The 24,555-nt window shown below is 42.6% G+C and overlaps 1 protein-coding gene across 2 annotated transcripts in view; it reads left to right on the top strand.

The window, feature by feature from the left end:
* The window catches only part of DOK5 (docking protein 5), a 154,414-nt gene extending 130,272 nt beyond the window's left edge, over positions 1-24,142 (top strand). Inside the window, exons 7-8 of one of the 2 annotated variants that reach the window (XM_036827077.1) lie at positions 13,884-14,004; positions 23,321-24,142. In XM_036827077.1, coding sequence (XP_036682972.1) covers positions 13,884-14,004; positions 23,321-23,385 — 186 coding nt within the window. In that variant the 3' untranslated portion in view covers positions 23,386-24,142. The remainder of the gene's footprint in view (positions 1-13,883; positions 14,005-23,320) is intronic. The other variant, XM_036827078.1, reaches the window with a different exon arrangement.
* Positions 24,143-24,555: the final 413 nt, after the last annotated feature.

The following is a 24,555-nucleotide window of genomic DNA, read 5'->3' as shown; positions in this document are numbered from 1 at the left end:
AGGCTGGGGAAAATAGTCCCGGAGGTTATTAATTTCAGTGTACAGGTGGGGAGAGGGTTTCCTCGGTAAGGAGTTGTAAAAAGTTACCAGAAGCAAAGGGAGGGATGATTCTATTTTATGCATATGGCTGAGAATTCAAATGGCTCCGAGTAAATTGATGCAAATCACTTTCATTGCCCATGCAAGTAACCATTGGAGCACATCTGGTGCTCAGCAAAATGCTGTATTTGGAAATTTGGCCCCAAATGGTTGATTCCACTAACAGTCTGCTTTATCAAAGCTGCGGGCGACAGTGGAGGCATTGTTTCAACCAGAGTTCTGCTCACCAAGTAGTGTCTGCTGCATTTTTTCCCTTAGCAATCTTTCTCTCCTGCTCACTTTTTCTTTTCTGTCTCTCTGTGTGTGTGTGTTTGTAATATTCAAGAAGTAAGCTTCTGCTCGCTCTATTTCCTTGACAGTTCAGTAATATTCTGTGATATCTCGGTAACACTTTGATGATAGGAATACCCATCACTTTTGCTCCAAATGTCAGAACAAGGGAGAGGAGCTGGAGAAAGTGAAGACAGCTCTTTGGGTGGTTCCTGCCAAACATCTGTCAGAGCTGGATTCGGCAGCCCAGAAGCGCGGGTTTCATGAGAAAGCCGAGGATGGCCACCTGTTTGGCAGATGGTTGATTTTCACTTGAGCAAAGGCCCCTGGGACGGTGAGGGCTCCAAGGGCTGGGAGAATCACTGGGAGATTCTGCTCCTCAAGATTCCATGGGTGTTCCCACCTCCTTGCACCTCCTTCGACTGTTTGCCATTTCTCTAAGCTTTGAAAATTTTATTTCTAAAATAAAATTTATTTCCAAAATTCAGATGCCTTTTATCACTATGAACAGAACATGAGCCCATCCTTTAAGGTCTTCATGACATCCTCTGTGCTTTCTTGAGACATACACAGGATTCTGATATGAACTTTAGCTCTGCAGTAGGAGGCCAGGTCTTACATCCTGGCTGGACATCTTTACCAGCTCAGTGTCCTTGGGCAGGTCACTTCGCCACCTGTAGTGTTTGTTCCCCTTCCTGTGAAAGAGGAGGTTGTATTAGTACATACCTTGCTGGGTGGGATAATGCCTGTGGTTTCCTGACATCGTGTCTGGCACCTACTAAATCCAAGTCCACCTGCGTTGCTAATGTTGACTTGGGAGTTAGAGAGGATAAGATGGCAAGGGGATGGAAGATGAGGCAGGTTTCTCATCCACTTACGGATTCATCTCTTCAGTCAAGTCAGCCAGTGTGTCCATCAGTGATTCAGTTATTCAGCCACTTTTTATTAAATACCATCATACGAATCACACCAGACACTAGGTATGTGAGCATAGATGTGGAATCTTCTCCACCACGGGAAGGAGAGCTCTGCTTACAAGGGGGTCTGCTCTCTTTTGTAGAGTAGGGGACACCATTGTGCAGGCAGATGGTGATGTGACCTAAGCTGGGCTTTAAACTAGCTCTCTGGCCATTACTATAAAATCCTGGGGGAAACAGAGGTTCTGTGTTTTATTTAAGTTTCCAGCCCCCAGCAGAGTGCATGCCTTGTAAATGATGCCCGGAGTATATAAATGCGTGGAATGAGGGAGTGAATGAACCAAAGAATGCCAAGTGCAGAATTCACTGAAAGGGGTGAGGGGGAGGCAGGGACGCAGGCAGGGAGAGCGTGAACAGAAAACTGAGTTCGGAGGCTTAGTCTAATTGAGGGATAATTAAAGTTGGAATGAGCAGCTCCATCTGGCTCGACGCTGAGTGTCTGCATGCTTTATTTTGTTTAATTTTCACAACTATCCTTGCAGATCGGGATTGGTTTTTTGAATCCTATTTAATTTATTTTTACACAAACACATGTATGGAAATTTTAACTAACTGCAAAAATATAACCGTATAGAAGATGATTTGTGCTCTGTTTTTTCCCTTTTATTATTGGTTTGCATGCCTCTTTCCCCTCTTTAGCAACTCCTAAAACTTAAAAGTGTGCACTTACCTTTCCTTGTTTTCCTCCATACCCATATAATCCTACACAGAAATCAACATCTACGTACACACAGAGGTGGATAGACACACACATAGATACCTACACAAGATATGGGTATTTGGGGGTCATTGTTGATTTTACAAAATCGTGATCATATTACACATTTGAAGAAACTACCCCCTGGTATTCTCATTCAACAGTAAATATCTCATGGGAGTAGTTTAAAGTCATGTAGCATAGGTCTGATTCAGGGGTTGGCAAACTACGGCTGATGAGCAAAATCTAGCCTGTGCTTGTTTTTGTAAGTACAGTTTTATTAGAACACCGCTACACCCAATCCATTTTTACATTGTTATGGCTGCTTTCACATGGAAATAAAAGAGGGGATTCATTGGCACCATAGAGACTGGATGGCCTGCAAAGCCGAAGACATTTAATATTTGGCCCTTGACAGAAAAGTTTGCCAACCTTGGTCTCATTCATTCTTTTTAATGGTATGCATTTTATTGGCAATATTAGGTCCATTTCACAGAGGGAGAAATTGAGGCTCCATGGCTTACAGTCAGTAAGTGAAGAGCCAGGACAGGAACGTAAAGCCCAGGGTGTGAGTCAGTGGGAGGTGAAAGGAAGGAGGAAATTTGGGAGGCTTTGGAGGTAGAAGAGAGAGAATATCTAGGGCCTGAGGGTAAGTGTGTCTGTGGTCTGGGCGGTGATGAGGTGAGGGAGCAGAAAAGGTGGGCTCTGGGGCAGTGGTTCCCCACCTTCTGCGGGCGTCAGAGTCACCTGGAAGGCTCACTAAGCCACAGGTGGATGGGCTCCACCTCCAGGGTTTCGGCAGGTGTGGGTGAGGCATTGGAATTTGAATGTCTAATAAGTTCTCAGGTGATGCTGATCTTTGGTCCAGGGACCACACTTTGAGAACTATGGCTCTGAAGCGACTCTGAGAATCCGGCTCCTTGGTCCCTGGAAGAAATGGCACTGGAGCTAGAGAGAGCACAGCGTGGGACCGCGTGCTTTGGTGCCCTTTATACATACAAAAATCCGCAGTAAGACTTACACCCATCATTCAGTGAACATACATTGCGCTGACAACAGAGGTGTCAATGCAGCCATAATTCCCTCCTGGTCTAATTATATCGGACCTTAACCAGTCTTTACATGCATCTCAGCAGGATATGTTCACGGTGTTTCATGTGTTTACGGAAGCAACAACATGTGGTTAAGCTCTCTCGCTGGAGAAAGCTAGATCCTTTTAAGAAATCACTCCTCTAAGTGAAGTGGGAGCGCACCTGTCCATTAGGTGGAGGAAAGGTGGGCGCAAGAGCCGCTCTGCAGACCTCTGTACACCTTGAGGACGATATAGCTCCTGTCATCAACCCACAATGATTACAAAACTTGTTCAACAGCATTTGCGTCTCGCTTCCAGAGGATTTGGTTACCGCCACTTAGCGTAGCAATTAGCATTTTAAGCGGTTTGTATTGATTAAATGAACGTGCTTCATCAAGCAGAAAGAACCCTAAAGAATGCAGCAAATGTAGTTATCTCAATGAATTACTCCCAGCACCAATCCGTACAAGTTTGCTAGAACTTTACAAGGGTGTTTGATAAACCTCAGAAATATAGATTTACCTCAAACTGGGTAAATAGATCACATACTACACAAACACATGCTTGATTTTTATGTCTTTTTAAAAAAAGTATTGTCTAAGACTATTGTTCTCTTTTTTTTTTTTTTTTTAAAGAAATTCACGTTCTTTTATTTATTTATTTATTTATTTATGACTGTGTTGAGTCTTCGTTTCTGTGCGAGGGCTTTCTCTAGTTGCGGCAAGTGGGGACCACTCTTCATTGCGGTGCGCGGGCCTCTCACCATCGCGGCCTCTCTTGTTGCGGAGCACAGGCTCCAGACGCGCAGGCTCAGTAATTGTGGCTCACGGGCCCAGTTGCTCCGTGGCATGTGGGATCTTCCCAGACCAGGGCTCGAACCCGTGTCCCCTGCATTGGCAGGCAGATTCTCAACCACTGCGCCACCAGGGAAGCCCCTTGTTCTCTTTTAAGAGAGGCATTTGGTCTGGAATTTGTAGGAATAAACCTAACATTTTAAAGATTCTGTTCAAAACACGTTTACTATTCATGAGATAGTTGGAGTAATTCTCTCTGGTTAGAAATTTGAAATTAAGGTTAAGCTTCTTTGAGAGCTATTTTCTACTTTCCTTTTAAATTCCCCTCGTTTTCATTTTCTAGTAAGTGTCATCTGGAGAGGATCAGGGGGCTTAGGGCTGGGGCTGGGGAGGGCCTATAAAACGACAGTGTGTGAAGTGGGAAGATCTTTCCCTCTACAAGCCTGTTCTTGGAGGAGCGGGGACACTTAAACACATTGCTCAGTGCCTTATGCATAGTTTCAGAGTTCTTTAAACTAGTTCATGCAGTGGTATGCAATTGAGGAAAAGAGCTATGATTTCTTTGAAGATTTCAAAAGAAGGCTTTTGGATTAAAATATTTGATTCACACATGATAGAGAATTGTACAAAATATTACACAGTGTAAAATAAGTCTCTTTCCCATGCTTAATCATCTCAGGTCCCCAGTTTACTTCCTTGGAAGCAAACCCATGACCAGCTTCTTTTGCATCCTTCCGGAACATCATATCCCTTGATAGATATAAAGGTATCTATGTATTAATAAGTACATTCATTTTCTGAGTATCTACTTTGTGTCAGACCCTGTTCTAGGAAGCAGGAGTACAGCAGAGAACGAGAAACAGTCCTTGTGTTCAAAGAGTGTACTCATTGTTATGGAGAGTGAGACAATCATCAATAGATAATAAACATAAAACTGTATCAAGAGTTGGTGAATGCTGTGAAGGAGACTGCATTGTAAAGTAGAGAGAATGAAGGAGGTTTGTTGCTCTGATAAGGTGATACTCTGGCGGGGGGGGCGGGAAGGGAGGAGTGGAAATTTCTAAGGGCCAGTTTTTTTTTGTTTTTTTTGTTTTTTTTTTACATATATGTGTATCTATTCTTTTTCAAATTCTTTTCCCATTTAGGTTATTACAGAGTATTGAGGAGAGTTCCCTGTGCTATACAGTAGGTCCTAGTTGGTTATCTATTTTAAACATAGTAGCATATAACATGTCAATCCCAAACTCCCCATCTATCCCTCCCCCCATTCTTCCCACCACCCCCAACCAGGTAACCATAAGTTCATTCTCTAAGTCTGTGAGTCTGTTTCTGTTTTGTAAATAAGTTCGTTTGTATCATTTTTCTTCTAGATTCCACATATAAGTGATATCATATGATAGTTGTCTCTCTCTATGTGACTTTCTTCACTCAGTATGACAATCTCCAGGTCCATCCATGTTGCTGCAAATGGCATTTTTCATTCTTTTTAATGGCTGAGTAATATTCCATTGTACATATGTGCCACATCTGTTCCAGGCAGAGGGAACAGTAAGTGCAAAGGCCCCGAGGTAGCTCTGTGCTTTGCATGTTCAAGTACAAAGCTATGACTTTGAAGCAGATGAAATGAGAAGAGGGGTAGGAGGTGTTGTCTAGAAATAAGTAGGAGCCACGTCCTATATGACCTTTCATTCGTGGTCAAGAGTTTGGATTTTGCATGGGGTCAGTTGAGAAGTCATTGGAGGGTTCTGAGAAAAGCTGAGATAAGCTGGCTTTACTCTTGAAGGGGGCACTCTGGCAGCTGTTTGGGAAAGACTGGGGGTGGGTGAGGCGAGAGTACAAGTAAGAAGCAGAGTTAGGGACTATTTCTGTCATCTGGACATCCAGGTGAGTGCTAATGATGTGGGTCAGGATGGTGGGGAGGGAGGTGGTGAAAAGTGGATTCTGGATACATTTTGAATAACAGGATTTGCTGATGGTTGAACTTTCTTGTAGGATAGAGAGGAAACAAGGTAGTCTCCAAGGTTTCGCTTCTTCTTTAAACAGAGCAATGGGTTGAATGGAAGAACCATTTACCTAGAAGGGGAAGAGCTTTCGGGGAGTGGAGTGTGAGAAACGATGGTTCCAGTTTGTACATGTTAGATGAGAGCTGCCTACTGGACATCTAGGTGGAAGTGGGGAGCGGGCTGTGAAATACAGGAGCCTGAGGTTTAGGGGAGAGATTGGAGGTACAGACATGCATTTGAGAATCATCAGAGTGTGGATAGATGGTATTTAAACCTGTCCCAGTGATGATGAGCTCTCCCCACCAACATACATAGGTAAGGAATGGTGGCTCTTTGGTTTTAGGATTGTTTCATATCACTTCATAAAGATCTACCCTTTTCTTTTTAATGGCTAACAGGTTAGTCTGTTGCGTGGATGTACAATAATGTGAAGGTAAGACTGCTTTGTTTAAGAATAAAATGAAAGTACCAACTCATCTACCATTCTGATGTTAATCACATTTAAAAGTAATTTTCGAGTCAGTCTAAAATCCAATTTGACATGTAAATTAAAATTAAATTTTAAAATTCCTTTAAAAATTGGTTATTGGAATAGTTGTCGATAAAGTGGGTCTCAGGATAAAAACTGTGGTTAGCGGGGAAAAAAATGTTATAAAGGAGACTGGGTCACAGTTTAATTCTGTTATCTTAGCTGGTGAATTAAAAATGGTTCGGGAAATGAACAAATAAAGTATAGTACAACAAAAGGATGGGCTATGATGCAGACTTTAAAATGACAGCATAGAAGATGGCAGTATTTAGGAACATTAGGATACATTTATAATGTATTAAATAAAAAAGAGGACGGTATATAAGTATATACATTATCCTGCAGTTTGTGTTAAATATACATCATGTATTCACATTTTTTAAAAAGGCCGAAAGAAAACATTAACATGTTAAAAGTTCTCTTTGTTTCTTTGTTTTTGTTTTTTGTTCTCTGTTTTTGTTTTTTTCTAAGTGATTTTTTTCTAAGACATTTTCTAAATGATTATTTCAAATCTATCTGTATTCTTTTCTGTATTTCCTGATGTAATAAAAATATATCAATATATTAAGAAAGAATACAATTTATTACAACTTTTAAAAGTGGGTAATACATATCATAAAAATGTGGACTCTCCCATCCCCTCCTCTTAGGTGTCAGCAAAATACTACCAAATCCAAAGATAAAGCTGCCTTGGAGAATATAAATTTCTCGGGGAAGGGGAGGGGGGACCGTAGAGCCTCTTGGATTTTCTCCTGTTCCTACACTTGTTCCATGTTTACAGTAAGAGCTTCATTCATGCTTGTTCATTAAATTCATTGTATCCCAACTGGATCAGGTGATTAAATATATTCTCTAAGCATATTTATTTATTTGATTTGATGTGTGGCTTTTTTGTTGTTGCCTGAAAACTTTTAAAAACTTCTCCCCTCAAGCCAGAAACACAGTCCAGTATCAAATATTTAGGTTTAAAAAGAAAATGTGAATGTTCCTATTAGGACCTTGTTCGGAACTCTTGGTAAAGATAGTATTTTGATTGACATAGGGCTAATTAGAAATATTGCTAACATTGATGGAACCCCATGATGCGTCATGTGTGTTCTTGGAATTAGCTGCAAAGGAGGAACTTTTTTTCCTTTCTTTTTTTTTTACTGACGTGATATTAATGACTAAAGGAGGTTAAATAACTAGCCTACAGCCATACAGTTATTAGTGGCAGATTCCAGACTTTAACCCTGGTTTCCTGACTCCGGAGTTTGGGGTCTTACTACAGTGGAAAACTTTTTCCCAGAGTTATCGGTCCAAAGGTGATAAATAGCATAGGACAGTGGTTCTCAAAGTGTGGTCCCTGGACCAGTACAATCTGAATCATCTGGAAACTTGGGAGAAATGCAAATCCCCCATCCACAGTGGGGATGCGGGCCAGGAATCTGCATTTTAATGAGCCCTCCAGATGATTCTTGCTTGCTAAAGTTGGAGAGCCTGGAGAACTGCTTACCCAGGGTCCAGAAAGCATAGGTAGAGTCTATTGCCAAATGTGATTTTCACAGGAGAATATGTAGGCAGAACATGAAGGCATAGTTCAGGAAGCCGAGTGGAGAATGTCGGTGAGTTGAAGGGTGGTGTCACTGGTACAGCTGAGTTTGGGTGGAATGAGAGAAAGACCTTGAAGTGCGGGTTTCTTTTAGAACCTAGTTTTACTTTTTCTCTCTCGGACTGAATTGTTCCTTCTGATTCAACTTTGTGCACGTGTTGTGCTTAAAATACCGAGAGAAAATAAGTTGGTTTATATATACTTCCGTGAACTGAGGGCTACTACCACCATCAGATGAGTTTTGGAAGTCTCATGTTGAGCAGACATTCGGCGTCAATGTAACTGTGACTCGCAGCACAATCTTGTTGTCAAAACCGTGTCCTTGTTCGGTGACTTCAGGGCCCAGGTTGAGTTTGCATATGCAGAACGGCTATTGGCAGACACCCCACTTGAGTTACTTTAAGGGGCAGCCCGGTGGAAGTTTAAGAGTCTGATGGGGAGGGAATTAGGTCGTGAAGTCGTCATCGGTTTGCCATTGTGATGATTTGTGCTGGTTTCCGAAAGGATCCAGCACAATGTCACATACGCAGCATGTGAGCATACTCACGATGGACTGACTGTAGCATCCTGTCGTGCTGTTCAGTTTTGCAAAACACAATGCTCTGTTGTAAAAACAGATGGATTCCAGAGAAGGACGGTGTGGTGCAGTGTTGTGGCAGAGACTCGCCACTGCCCTGCACGCCTGGTCTCAGACTCATAAAAGAAGTGCACAAGCAACGGGTAAGTGTCAGCCAAACCAAATGAAGGATGAAGAAACCAAAACTGTGCTTGGCAGTGGACAGGACGGTTGTTTTTCTTGCTGACACGCCACGTATAGCGGTCATTAGAATATTTTCTCTCCCAAGAGGGTTGATATGATTCGCCCATTATTATGAGAAAACGGCCTTGACAATGAGCAGTTCCCTCACTGTGAGTACTGGGAGGTTGTTAAAAGGATCTGTCTGTGTTGTTGACGATGATAATGATGGGGAGCCGTGCTTTATCCAGTTGTCACGCAAATTTAAATGGTACTTTCCCTGCCACTGCTTGACAGGAAGTAGGCACCCACTACGTCATTACATCATGCTTTTTAAGAAAATAGTCCATGTAGCACATACTACGATGTGATTTTATGTTACGTTTTTTGAGGACAGCTTTAATGAGATATAATTCACATACCATACAATACACCCTTTTAAACCGTACAGTTCAGTGGTGTTAATATATTCACGGAATTGTGAAACCATCACTGCAGTCCACTCCAGAATATTTTCATCACCCCAGAAAGAAACCCATCTCCTTTAGGCGTCATCCGCCCAGCCTTAGGCAACCACCGATCCGCTTTCTCTGCACTTGCCGGTCCTGGACATCGCATATAAATAGAATCGTACATGATGTGGTCTTTTGTGACTGGCTTCTTTCACTCAGCATCAAGTTTTCAGCTTCATCCGTGTTGTAGCGTGTGTCAGGACTTCATTCCTTTTTATGGCAGTCTTTTTCTTTTTTATTTGTTTAGTTTTATTGTCTGTCTCCTTAGGAAGGGATGTTCCATGAGAGAGGAGATTTTGAGGCTTAAACGCGGGGAGGGATGTGTCCCATGTCACACAGCTCATGTGGAGCACAGCCTGAACGGGAGCACGGGTCTCCACTCCACGGTCGGCTCCCTGCCACCCTCGGCACCACAATGCTTTGTGTGTCCTTGAAACCCAATCAATTACATCCGTTGATGGATTATCTCAGGCCACCGGGCAGCGTCAGAACTCGCTCAGGCTGGTTTAGGAAGAGACCTAACGTGCATCCCTGTTGTTTAGGGGGAAAGTTTGAGTATTGAAGTACAAGAAGGCATTTGTTTGACATTCACAAAGCCTTGTCTTTCTTCCCTGGCGGGATCTTGAGTAACACTGTTAGTAGAATGAATAAACGTGTAGAGCTGAACTCCCCCGCCATCGGACTGTCGTGACCGATTGTGCATACGCACATAAGCAGGTCTTTCCCCGAGGCCCTGCTTCTGCTTATCACTTGAATGGCAGAGTAGAATGATGCAGTCTTATTTTTTATTTTTTTAACATCTTTATTGGAGTATAATTGCTTTACAATGGTGTGTTAGTTTCTGTTTTATAACAAAGTGAATCAGCTATACATATACATATGTTCCCATATCCCCTCCCTCTTGCGTCTCCCTCCCACCCTCCCTATCCCACCCCTCTAGGTGCTCACAAAGCACCGAGCTGATCTCCCTGTGCTATGCAGCTGCTTCCCACTAGGTATCTATTTTACATTTGGCAGTGTATATATGTCCATGCAACTCTCTCACTTCGTCCCAGCTTCCCCTTCCCCCTCCCCGTGTCCTCAAGTCCATTCTCTGCGTCTGCGTCTCTAGAATGATGCCGTCTTATTACGACGTTCCCCACAGCCCCCGAGAACCACGTTAGTTTAACCTGGACCTGGAGCTTCAGCAGGAATCCGGCTCTGGGCCAACAGTGCTTCTGATTGGCTGGGTTGATTAGGATTTACTCCCTGGGCAAGAGCTGGGTTCACTGGCTCATTCATCCATCCTCTATTTGTTCAGCCTTTGGGGGCCCCACATAGGTGTCGGGGACACAGAGATAAAAGATATAATCCCCACTTTCTTGGAGTGCATGGGCTACAGGAGGAGGTGGGCTAGTTTCGCTGCTGTCACAAAACAGTGAAATGATCAGAGTAAGAGCAGGGCTGTGGGATGTCTGGTAGGAGCACCTGGTGTCATTAAGGGGGCAGAGTTGTCAGGAGGTGATTCCTGAGCTACCTCCTGAAGGGAAGGTAGGTGTCAGCCAGGTGAGGAGTGGAGGGAGCTCTCAGGCTTAGGGATCAAGGCAGTGGTGGGAAGGGGGCAGGGGGGAGGCACCACAGGTGGGTGGAAATGGCAGGCCTCCGCCATAGTGCAGCCTGAGATGGGAAGGGTAGCAAGCTCAGAGGGGAAGGGTCACTTAAAGCAATAAAGAAGCATGAGGGCAAGCACAGGGAGATCAGCTCGGTGCTTTGTGACCACCTAGAGGGGTGGGATAGGGAGGGTGGGAGCGAGACGCAAGAGGGAGGAGATATGGGGATATATGTATACGTATAGCTGATTCACTTTGTTACAAAGCAGAAACTAGCACACCATTGTAGAGCAATTATACTCCAATAAAGATGTTAAAAAACAAAAACAAAAACAAATACGTCCATATAATGGAATACTATGTAGACATTAAAAATGCTGTTGTAGAAAATGCCAACATGCTAACAGTACATTGTTCAGGTGAAGAAAATAAGTTATAAAAAAGATATGATATATGTGAAATAAAAAACAAAAAAGAAGCATGAGGGCGGACACCTTCCAGCTAGACTCTTCACCACATGACTTCCTAAGTCTTCTCAATCTTTGAGAATTCAGACATTTTTGCATTGTTAAATAAGAAGACTTTTCTCAGCATTTTTCTCCAAAGACAGTTAAAATGCCTCTTTCATAAAATTATATATTGTTTCAAAGGTTTGAGGAAGAAACAGAGAACCTGGCTTTGTAATGTTCTCTGTGACACATGACATTAGTGTCATTTTATTTTTGTTCCTAAATAAGCTTTCTAAAAATACAGTCAGATCATGCTGGGCTGCAGAAATATATTCACGGTAATATAGTGAGTAATTTGAATTTGACAGCTATTTCCCAAATATTTGCTTTATATTAAAATTTTTATTACATTAAATATAATCCCTTTATATTAAGAAAATCTTATAAGCAGTACCTTGAGAATTCAGTGCTTTTCCTCTCTTTATTTTCTTGTATTCCATGTTATTGAGGTTGAATGTCACCAGAAGTCACTGGTAAATAGATTTTTTTGGTTTGTTTGGTTTTGGTTTTTGCTCTTAAACTTTCGAGACTTTCGTTTCTGCAGAAATAGAGAAACAGCCACAGAACTTCTCTACTAGCTTTTGTTTTCAGCTTTTTGCCCTTTTGATTTAACAGGACATGTTTAGGAAAAAATGTCCCCATGAAACCTAGTGCTATGTAATTCTACTTGGAGACTCATTTTGGTAATTGTGCTATTGTGATAAAGAATCCAATCCATCACATGTAAATGCAAGACATATAAATTAAAATTGTCTTTAGAAAGATGGTTATACTCTTTTTTTAAAAAGTCAGTCTCGTCAACTACAATGAGTTTTGTTCTCCAGAGTGTGAAGCCTCATATTATTTTGGCTTTATTGAGTGAATATGCAGATATTATGCCTGGAACTACCATGTTAATGAGATGTGTAGAGTGGGGAGTTTTCTCTTAAAAAAAGAACTTTCAGTGGGCATTGCAGTTTATACTCATCATAATAATATCCTCCATTTTTTCCTGCACCTAGTTTGTGCTAGGCAAGTGCTAAGCAGGTATCATCTCACTGAACCCAAATGGATAAATATTTAATGCCAGCTTTCCTCATATGAGCAATTAAAATGGCATTCTACTAGAGTGGTCTGATTCACTGTTTCCTTATTGATACCATATGTAAATGTTTCCTTTTTAGTTGATGTAAATCTGCCTTCCTCTGGTTTGCAGTTGCCAAATATTCCAATGTATCTCTGCAATTAACCAGGTCCTGAGTGATGGAGACTTAAGTTGCCCCCAGTTTTCCATGATTGCAAACTGTATCCTAATGCCCATCCCTGTATAAATCCATGTATCTGTGAGCACATTTTTATAAGACTGGGGTGGGTTATTTGGTATTCAAGCAATTCCAGGGAATCAAACATTGTGAATTGTCATTTCTCATGTTATGGCACAATAAAAGTATATCATGCTTGTGTCTAGACCAGGGCTTAGAGGAGAGGGTGGCTGGACAGCTGCCTCAAATCATGAGCCCCACCCACTCTTCCTCGTGCATTGTCCCCATTTGCCTTCTATTCACCTCCTGCCCATCCCACTGAGCTGTCTTCTCTTTGAATCTTCCCCCCGATGAGTTCGGACAGGCCACTGACTACTCCCCAAGGACCTGGGGCGAAAGATACAGGCCACTGTATCTTTCAGGATGGATACTCCTAGATGTTTGGTGCCAAAAGCTACGACTTCCTCTTCCTCCCTCAGTGTCTGGAATGCGGATCAGGTGCTTGTAGGGGCAGACAAGGCTCTTTTTCTTATAGTAGTGATAGAACCCAACTCAAATCAGCTTAAACTGAACAGAAATAATCGGCTTGTATAATTGAGAAGTCCCAGGCTAGCCTCTTGGTTCAGGTAGGATCCAAGGTCTCAGTGGAGCTTGTCGGGACTCTCCCCTCCTTTTCTTGGCTGTCTCCTTTGGAATAGTGTCCAATGACTGGCATGTTCTCCCTTTATTGTTCCAAGATAGGCTCCAGGCCCATCTCCTGTCCTCTCAGCAACCCCACAAGAAAGCTCATAAACATTCAATTCAACGGGTATTTCTTGTGCATCTACCACGTGCCAGAAATAATCTAGACCCTGGGATTCAGCAATGAAAAAAAACAGGCAGAAAAACCCCTTAATTTACCTCTACCGATTCTCTCTTCCACAAAAGTCCTAATAAATGTCCCCAGGGATTGTGTCTTATTGGCCTGACGCAGGTCACCGGGCCACCCCTAGAATCAGTGGTGGGGTCTGACCATGACCGGATCGGTTGAGCTGAATTGGAGGGAAGTTCCCCCAAGGAAAATCAATGTGCTGTTGCCAGCCGGCTGAAGAACGGATGCTGCGAAGTCAGTGAAAGCGACCGGCGTCCACCGCCACCACGGGGCCGTACGCGCCGACTGGCTGACGGGCCAGCTCGCGCTTCTGCAGCTCCCTGCGTGGAGCTCCCTGGGCCAGGTCTCTCGCGGCCCCGGGGTTGCTGACACACGCTCTCTTCCTTCACACAGCTCCAGATGAGGATGAGTGAGCGGGCCGCCTCGCTGAGCACCATGGTGCCCTTGCCTCGAAGCGCCTACTGGCAGCACATCACGCGGCAGCACAGCACAGGGCAGCTCTACCGCCTGCAAGGTGAGCGCGGGCGGACTGTGTGCGGGGGTGGGGGGGGGAGGGGGGGGGGGAGATGGCTGGGGGGGTGTTGGCTGGGGAGAGGGCTCAGCTCCTCACCTCTGCTGCACGCCAGGCTAGTGAGCCCCCTTCCTCCCAGAGCCTGGCCCCTGTCGAGGTCTCACTCCCCGTCACTTACACTGTATCGCAGTGTCCTGGGGGGAATTGTTTAAAATGCAGATTCTTGGGCCCTCAACCCCAGAGATGCTAGATTTTAAGGTGTAGGGAGCGGCTGGGCAGCGTGCACTTCTAACAACCTACACGGGGTCTGGGCACGAGGTCTGGCCCTCGCTTGGGGAAATAGTCTAGCTGACTGATGACTAGCAGCTCGGCATTCCTGGGAACGTGCCGCCGGCGGTGCGGACGTTCAGGCCCCCTCAGGACCTCGGAGGGTGGGGCCTGGCCCCGACTGTGTGATGCTCGTGACTCTCAAGCTGGGGACCCACGCTCTCCTGGGAGGGGAACGGAGTGCGGGACGGGGAGCCCTGGGCTCTGCTTCTGCTGTGACTCTAAGCCAATCCTGAGAGGCCCCTTTTCCAGAAAAGTGATCTCTGGAGCAGGGTACAGAACGGCCCATGGAGGGACCAGGGGAACAATTAGAAAAATGTTAAAACGTTTTCTTATCCTTTCAAATGTATCTTTGTGTGTTTTATGTATAAGGATACCTTGTGTGTATATAACTTATAAATAAATGAATAGGCCTATGTAGGGGGTTCTTGCTGAAGACCTTTTCACTGATGAGGAGCGAGACCCCCAAACATGGAGGAATATCTACGAGATGGCACCTAGTTCATATGCAGAAACTTGCTAAATAAATGAATGCAAGAACGAGTGAATGACCACAGGAAACAGTGGCCTCGGCCATAGATACCTGCTCTCTGTACCCTAGTCACCCAGCCTCCCCTTTGGCCCTTCCTGCTGGTCATCTCTCCCCCAGAGAGCTTTTCCTGGTCTTTCTCCCTGGAATTCTGTGCCTTTCCCCTGTGTCCGAGGTAACTCTTTGTCATCTCTAGGTCTTACCTCCAGGGCCCTCCCTGACTCCAAGGCAGGCCCCCCAGACTTCATCATAACTGGTGTGGAATCTCCAGTCGTGTGTACCCCTAAGATGCAGACGAGGGCACCCTCTTTTATAGCGCCCCACCACAGTTTTCATTTCATATTTAATTGTGTGGCCAGTTGACTCATGACTAACTCTTCCAAGAAGCAGTAATGCCAAGGAGGGCAGGAGACCTGTGTCTTTGTTTTTTCCTCATTATTTTATCCCCCAGTGCCTTGCATGGAGTCCATGAATATTTGTTGAACGACCGTATAATGCTAAGAGGGCACTGAAGGTCCTTACATTCTAGTCTTTATGACTGTAGGCTCTGTTCACTTGTGGGGAGCATGGCATAGTGTAGATGCTCAAAAATTATGTCCTGAGTGCTTGTAGGAGTGACACGTGACTGCCTTGATAATTGATAAATAAGCTGACCTTCCAAGACACATCTACACAGAGAGAGAGGGTTGGGTTAGATCAGGTTGTTATAAATGCCATTGGTTTCATGTCAGAACAAATTCAGAAATTTTTGCAGCATTTGACTTATATCATCACAGTTTTTGTCATTTACATATCGCTTGTACCATTATTCAATTTTCTTCAGTCTCTTCTATTTAAATATATTTATTTTTAAAAGTATATTTTACTGTCTTTATACTGCTATACCAATTACCTATATTTTTTCTAATACACAATAAGATCAACTGTACCAATACCAATAGTAATTACTGAAGGTTTAAAAGAAGCATGTGTTATGAACATATACTCACAAAAAGCTATGGAGTTGCTTTGTAACTTGACTGTCTACACAAACCCAAATAATCTTTACAAAAAAAGGTATGTCTTTTCAGATTCTGTGTGTCTGGAATGCAAAAGAAAGTTGAGAACCAAAGTGATGTAGGCTTCCTAAAGAGAAAATGGATAAATTGCTTGAATTCCTGAGAGACAGCCTGGTAATTTGAGAATAGTCAACTTGTATCAAAGTTGATGAATCACTGGATTTCCCCAGAATACCATGTTTGGAAAGATGAGAGTGGATGTCATGAATATTTAGTATGTGTTGCAGTTTCAGAATTTATTAGCAAATATCCCAGAGTTTAAAAATCCTTAGGACAATCTGGACAGAGAAAATGTCATAGGAAGAAGACACTCACTTTACAATCCTTACTTTAACTAATCTAACTCTCTTTAACCAAAATGAGTAGGCATTCATCAGAAATGATTTTAAGGCTAAGGGTCTTATCAGACCCTTTAATATTTTTAAAAATCTTCTTAAGTTTAAAGCAGATGTTTTAGATACTGTTAGCATGCGGTTTGTATGCTCCTTGGGTTTATACAACTACCTCTGACAATGTCTACATCTGTTTGCTACGAAGAAAACAACTCTGTTTTCCAGCATACAGACATAGTTTTCTTAAACCACAACGACAAAAAACGCAGATTTACGTGCATGCAAAAAGCCCATATTATGGTTGGAAAACCATACATAGCTGCCAGGTCTGGGATGATCATCAAAGACGAGTGACCCACTAATTCCAAAATAACAGTAGTGATAATGTTATCTTTAGAAGTGGAGCAGAGCAACACAAAACCTCACCGCAAAGGAAAAAAATCATGTTCTTTGAGAAGTTTCTGTTGTTTTTGTCAAAAATAGCAAGCCACCAACCAAACGACTCATCAGAATTGGATTTGGGTTTATTTGATAAATCTTTATCTTTAGGTTTGTTATCTATTATTTTTATAATTCAGTACTCAAAAGATTCAGACAGACCTTGGAGATATTCGGGGTTCGATTCCAGACCACCTCAAAAAGGCGAATATTGCGATAAGGCAAGTCACACAAATTTTTTGGTTTCCCAGTGGACACAAAAGTTATGTTTACGCTATACTGTAGTCGATTAAGTGTGCAACAGCATTATGTCTAAAAAAGATGTACATACCTTAATTTAAAAATACTTTATTGCTAAAACATGCTAACCATCATCTGAGCCTTCAGGTCGTAGTAGTAACATCAAAATCACTGATCACAGGTCACCATGATACATTTAATAATAATGTACAAGTTTGAAATATCGTGAGAATTACCAAAATGTGACATGGAGACACGAAGTGAGCAGATGCAGTTAGGAAAAATGGTGCCAACAGACTTACTCGATGTAGGAGTGCCACAAATCTTCAATTAAAAATATGCCGTATAGGGGCTTCCCGGGTGGCGCAGTGGTTGAGAATCTGCCTGCCAATGCAGGGGACACGGGTTCGAGCCCTGGTCTGGGAAGATCCCACATGCCGCGGAGCAACTGGGCCCGTGAGCCACAATTACTGAGCCTGCGCGTCTGGAGCCTGTGCTCCGCAACAAGAGAGGCCACGATAATGAGAGGCCCGCGCACCGCGATGAAGAGTGGCCCCCGCTTGCCACAGCTAGAGAAAGCCCTCGCACAGAAACGAAGACCCAACACAGCCATAAATAAAAAAAAAAAAAAAAAAAAAAATATGCAGTATCTGCGAAGCATAATAAAGTGAAGCACAATAAAATAAGGTTCTGCCTGCATTACTGTAAACTTAGGTTCAAGTTTATTGGTATGGATTTCCCAAATGAGCACAGTAGTAATACTTACAAAACAGTCATTTGAAGATAGTGATAGCTTAGTTTCTAATGAAATAAATACCAGTGATGAGAAAAAAATGCCACAGAATTCCCTCAGAGATGATGGATTATCAGACTTTGTGATTGATAATTTTATAGGGTTTTGAAGATGATTGTGTTCTAGGTTTTGAAGATGATAATTAAAACTATTATTGTTTGCTCTTTGTTATATAGTATGACCTTCATTGAACACAAATTTCCAATAGAATTCTTATATTATTCCTGTTTGACTGCATGCTGATACTCACTGAAATGTCCTATTATCTTGGAATATTTCTGTGCATGAGAATGGCATTGTAATTGCTTCATTTTTTTTTGCTTCATTTATATACGTTTTTTGGTACCAGTTATTTCATCAAATTATTTGTTTTCACATACATTTGTTACCTGTGTAGGAATTAATGTAAATGTATTTTATTTTGATATTTAATTTGTACCAATAATGTTTACTGAGATATTTCCTCACCAGTGTGTTCTGTGTAGATTTGTCCATATTTATTTTACCTTGTGGATTGCTTTTTAGTCGCCAACATTCATTAAGATACAGTGCTAATACGTGCTGTGTATGCAGGTTGGGGGCTCAACTTACCAGTAAATTTGATAGATTAAAAAAAATATTCACAGACTACCTAAAATTATCTTGCTTATTATCAGGGGTGGTCATTTACACAACAAATAAATGGGATAAGTTCATCTATTCCACCTATACCACCTGCTCTCCTTCTTCCCTTCTGCCCACCCCCAGAAAAAAAATGAAATTGAGAAAAACTAATAACATCATGACCTGTGTGCCACAGGATGAGATTACACAGCACGTAATTTCTTCTTGTTTTGCTGGTATCCGTGAGTTGTAATTCCTCTGGCCAATTCACCTACCCTAATGTATTTCAAGCCGACGGTTTCTGACAGATCTGGTGGTTATTCTTGGAAATCAGACCCTTATGAGGGAATTTATCCGACTGGTCTGAGAAAATTTTCTTCTCCGAATTTAGTCCTAGAGAGCCACCTGCTGGTTACTTTTGGAATTACCACCTTATTATTGCCGTTTCTGGTGGAGAGAGGAAGGTGCTGGTTCGGACACACCCACCTGCACTAAGACGTGTTCAATCCACCTTCACTGCTTCTCCCACCCCATCTGCCAGCTTTCAAAACTAAATTCTCTTCTATGTTTAGGTATATACAGAATCAGCTTGTGAGGTTTATCATGAAAACTGGGAAGGAATTCATGAAACGGAAGCATTCAACAGTGTGCTGAGCACCGTATTCACAGGATTCTTTTAAGAATTCATTGTATAAAATAACCAGAGTCATCTTTTTCCAATTGTATTCTGTATTGTCCTAACCCTGGTTGATATCACCTTCCTCCAGAAAAGTACTATGCTCCAATAAGTTTGGGGCAAAATGCTACATGTTAAATTCTCCTTTAGGAGGTTCAGAAAGTAAATCAGTATTTTTCAGACTCTGAGATGTCCTGTAGTAAAAAATCTGTTTAGTCTTGCTTAAATCAGAGCTCTGCAAATATATTTGAACATGCAGTCTTGTTTCTCCTTCTTTATATAAACAAACATTAACATACCTCTAGTAAAGTGCCAGATTTGTTCTATACAAGGGAGACTGGACATACTCATTGAGTATCTTTATAAAAGCTACCATTTCTTGAGGATCTGCTGTGTTCCAGGTTTTGCACTAGGAACTTAACATACATGGTCTCATTTAGTCCGCAAAACAGCCACCTGAGAGTATTTTACACCCATGTGCAGCTAAGACACAGAATTTGAAGGGTTAGTGATGTGTCCAGGATCACCTATCTAGTGAGGAGTTGAGGTTTGCATCTCTCCGTTCATTCATTGACGCATTCATTTATTTGGCAAATGTTAATTGAGCATCTACTTTATGCCAAGCACTGTGCTAGGTGATGGAGGTACACTGGGGCTACTAGACAGGCTTGTTTCTGCCCTCCTACAGCTTATTGTCAAAAGGAGAGTCACAGTCAGTAATTACACACATATATTTAATTTCAAATTTGGTCCATGTCAGATTGAAAAGAAAGTGTTTGTAGTAAAGAATGGTGAAGCAGAGCTGTTGTCGGTTTTGGGAGGATGATGACAACGGGACTTCTTTAGAGGGGCTGCAGCATTTACCCCAAGACCTGAAGTCTGAGAAGAGACAGCCATACTGAGAAGCAGGGTAAAGCATTGTCCACAGAGAGATCAACAAGTGCAAAGGCCCTGAGGTAGAAACGAGCTGGCGTGTTCAAAGAGCAGAAAGGCGGTGGTGTGGCTGGTGCATAAGGGCCTTTAGGAGACAGCGGGTGTGTCCAGCTTCATTGCGATGTTCTTCTCAAATGCCCTCACCTCCTTCTTAAAGTTAACATCTTAGGAATTTTGCTCTTAATCTTAAGGAGCTCCGTTGCTCAATATTTTAGAACCTTTCTGTTGGAACTGCCCCGGAAGATAGCATCCCTTGTTTCAAAAAAAAAAGAGAGAAAAAAATAGGCACGTATCATTGATCAGATGTGACTTTAGATAATTTTAGGAAGTCAAAGAGTGGCATCAGATGTTTGCGTCACTCTACGGGACATCTTCTGTGTTGCTTATTTGGTTCACCTGGCAACAGCTCGAGTTGGCAAGAGTGGGACTATCTTCTCCATTTCAATGAAGGCAGAAACTGAGACCCTTGGAGGCCAAGTACTTGCTCAAGATCACATAGCCACTGGGTGGAGGGACAGACATTAGAACTTCAGTGTTCTTACTTTTAGTCCAGGGCTCGCTCTTTCTTTTATCATATGTCCTTGCCTTTGGGGGGAAGTTCTGCTCCTCCCGAAGTGTCTCCAAGACAAATACCATGTGATGGAAATAGCTCCTCCAGAGGGTTGGTTCCAGGCCATGCGATTTGCATTTTTATTTTAAGGATGATAGATTCTTGGAGCAAGTGGCTACTTTGGAGGAGTTAACATTGGTTTTTCTTTCTTTTGTATAATTTTTTATTGAGGTATAGTTGATTTACAATGTTAATTTCTGCTATACAGCAAAGTGATTTAGTTACACATATACATACATTCCTTCTCACATTGTTTTCCATTATGGTTTATCACAGGGTATTGTATATAGTTCCCTGTGCTATACAGTAGGACCTTGTTGTTTATCTGTCCTATATATAATAGTTTGCATCTGCTAATCCCAAGTTTCTAATCCATCCCTCCCACCCGCCTCCCCCTTGGCAACCAAAAATGTGTTCTCTATAACACTGATTTTTCAGTATTAATTCTAACACAGCCACATACATTGTATATGCAGCTGGTAAGAGAGAAGTAATAGATTAAGATCTGAGCAAATGTGAAAAGATGAGGAATAAACCAGGGTCTCAAGCTCACATGTCTATAGGGGCCAGGAGGACATGCCAGGACTGAGTGGTGGGGTCCCTGGTAAAAAACGGCAGGGAGAGTGCAGGCCTAGAAAACAGGGACATCCGCCCTTTACGGGAAGTTTGCAGTCATTCAGATATTGACAAGCAATTCCAAATGTTCCAAGCCCTGCACAGTCCAGAGAACAGGGCTGGGCCCACATGGCATCCACAGGCCACTACCAGCTTGTGACCTTTGTGTGAACTGCAAAAATGTAAGAAGAAAATCTCTCAATCCATCTCCTGGCGTTAAGCTTAAAAACAGCATTCCAACCAAGCCAGGAAGATTCAGTTAACCATCATGATAGAAGCTGCAGGTGTATGCATTTCGACTTGACCCCAAGTGAATGCTGTCAGTCACTTTTCTCGAAAACTTTTAGAGTCCAAGGAGCTACCATTGAAGGTTCAGGAAGGGCTTTGCACTTGACTGAAGATATGGATTTTGCATCATTACTGTTTGTACGCTGTCTACTTCCTGCAGGGAATTTTTATCAAACTGTAATAAAAATTTGCCTGGATTTTTACTTGTAGGACTCAAACCCATTGATGCAGTTTCTCTGCGTTATAGCGTGTGTTTATGTGTGCGTGTGTGTGTGTATGTGCGTGTGTGTGTGTTGGAAAGAGAATAGAATTCATGTCCAGAATGGCTGGGAGGCTGGAAGAAATGATTTCTAGTGATTTGGGATATTTTAATGTTCAAATTACTTTAATAATAATCACCACTATTGTGTACCAATGACTGTATGACTAGATATATATAATTTTCTTATGGTTCAGATTTGAGGCTTGCAAATATCCGAATCCACTATTTCTTATGTCAGAAAGAGACTCAACTGGGGTGTGATGGAGGCCAGGGCTGCTGGTGATAATGGGGTAGAGCTTAAGGCTTAGGGGGCCAGAGGCCACTGTGAACCTTTTTGCTATAGGTCCAGTGTTTTGAACGAGCGTTGGTGGGGTGAACATGCTCCAGGGGTCCCATCTCCCTGTGTGTTGGGCCGGCTTGAGCCACACATTGGGTTACAGGAATGCTGTACTGTTGTGTAGGTTTTGCTTTGCTCACTTCTGACAGCTGTTCCCCTGGTCTGCGGTGTAAATTCCTTTGCTTGTGGTACCCCTTGGCCAGCAGATGGTGCTCTGTCTCCAAGAACTGGAAAACTGGCCTCCCGGCCAAATCCGCCTGCTGTCTGTTTTTCTTCACAACGTTTCCTTGGCACGTTCACGCCCATTCCTTACATATTAACTGGTTGCCTTTGTGCTACAGGCAGCAGAGTTAAGTAGTTGCTATGACACCATACAGTCTACAAAATCTAAAATATTTCATATCTGGCCCTTTATAGAGAAAGTTCGCCAGCCCTATCCTGTGTCACAAAGGGGGCTCACAGTTGCCTTGTGTGTTGCCTTCCTGACTTCTTCATTTTTCTTGGTTTGGAACTTAAACCTGAAATAATAAAGGCTAAATGGATTTTAAGAAGTCCTCTTTTACTGCAAGATTTCCTAGGTATAAATATAATATTGTCTTACTCCTGGTCCGGTTTCCAAAGAGTGTCCTCACCAAAAGATTCCACAGTCCTTTGATTCTATATCATTTCCCCGAAATATTCTGGGTGTAGGAGTTGAAAAAGATGAAACATTAAGGAGGAGGTTGTCCTTAACTGCTACTGGTCTGATCACAGCTCAGTGCAAAGGCCACATGCAAATGATATGTTAATCATGCCATCTCTTTTTTTTTTTTTTTTTTTCCCACGTTCTTTTATTTATTTATTTATGACTGTGTTGAGTCTTCGTTTCTGTGCGAGGGCTTTCTCTAGCTGCGGCAAGTGGGGACCACTCTTCATCGCGGCGCGCAGGCCTCTCACCATCGCGGCCTCTCTTGTTGTGGAGCACAGGCTCCAGACGCGCAGGCTCAGCAATTGTGGCTCACGGGCCCAGTTGCTCCGTGGCATGTGGGATCCTCCCAGACCAGGGCTCGAACCCGTGTCCCCTGCATTGGCAGGCAGATTCTCAACCACTGCGCCACCAGGGAAGCCCATGCCATCTCTTACGACTTTCATTTGCATATCCCTGTGAGTGGCCTCTGGGAAAAAAAATCCTGTGTCCTATGTTACTTATTTCCGCTATAGAGAAACTTGTGATTAGCTAATCTGGCTGTGGGCTTTCTTGAAGTATAACTGCCGATTTCTAAATCTTTTTTGGAAAAGATGTCACCAGCCCTCTGAAGCTTCATCGAACAGAGACTTTTCCTGCCTACCCATCTGAGCACTGACGGAACTGCCAAGAATTGCTGTGTGACATGCTTGTGATGTGTCAGGCACAGATCCACCCGGGAGGTCAGAGGATGACCCCAAGGGAAGCGCTGAAGAAAAGAAGCTACACGTCCTGGCTAACTGGTCCTTGGGAAACTCTGCAATACCGTATTTGTCTTTTTCTTTTTTTCCTTTCATTTTTTTTCCCCCTTAAAAAAAAACTTAGCATAATTGAAACCTTTTCCTTAAAAGGTTTTTCTTTTTTCTTTCCTTAAAAAAATTAGCATAATTGAAACCTGCTCTATAGACATCGACGTTTTCTTCCCTCTTTTACAGTTGGACAGAAAGGAGTCGATGCCACAAAATGATTTTCTATTGTAGATACCATGTCCCTTGCACCTCTCTGAATCTATCCTTTTGCCGATTCTTGTGGTTTTTCCTTCTGAGTGTTTCAATTGTATGACAGTACTGACAATAAAATGGCTCTTAATTATTTGTTATTTGTTTAGACCGTATTCCTCAGTTATTCATATTATGGTTCTGCTTAACTGTTGGCCATCATATTTTATTATATTCCCCATTAGTTAAATCAGTGCTTTAACTCAGTATTACCTATTATGTTAATAAATCACCTTTCCAAGCTCCCTTTATATTCTTTATAGGGTTACAATTTCTCTCTCACACTATCTCCCCTCTCCCTCCTTTTTAAAAAAGCCTTTATTTTGTTTGGTGTACTTTCCCAAAACATTTTAAAATAAAAGATCATTCTTCACCCATATGTTCTTGGGATTCTGGCTATATCGTTTTCTCTGTATCTCCAGTGTTTCTGAAGGTATGTGAATATTTGCCTTATGAGCCATGAGTGCGGTTTGGCATCGCGTTTGATGGAATCCAACCATTTATGCGTTTGTTCACTTGTTCATTCAGCTGGTCTGTGCTGAGCATCTACTAGACAGAGTCAGGAGACGTAGAGATAAAAAGACACAGGACCTGTCACCAAGGACCTTAAGTGCAGAGGAGTATGACAAGGAAATAAAGACACAATTCCAATACAGAGTGACATCTGCTAAATGGACCCCCAGAGGTGATGTACTTCTAAAGAGATGGTCACTCTATTCCCCAGGTTTTCCCACCAGGGAACTGCCAGATGGGAATTAAGTCTTGTGAGCTTCTGAGGCTAGAATTGCTGT

Source organism: Balaenoptera musculus, chromosome 15 (assembly GCF_009873245.2).
Source record: "Balaenoptera musculus isolate JJ_BM4_2016_0621 chromosome 15, mBalMus1.pri.v3, whole genome shotgun sequence".
In the NCBI taxonomy this organism is placed as follows: domain Eukaryota; kingdom Metazoa; phylum Chordata; class Mammalia; order Artiodactyla; family Balaenopteridae; genus Balaenoptera; species Balaenoptera musculus.
Note: the sequence above shows the minus strand (reverse complement) of the source record. Positions and strands in the feature narration are given on the sequence as shown.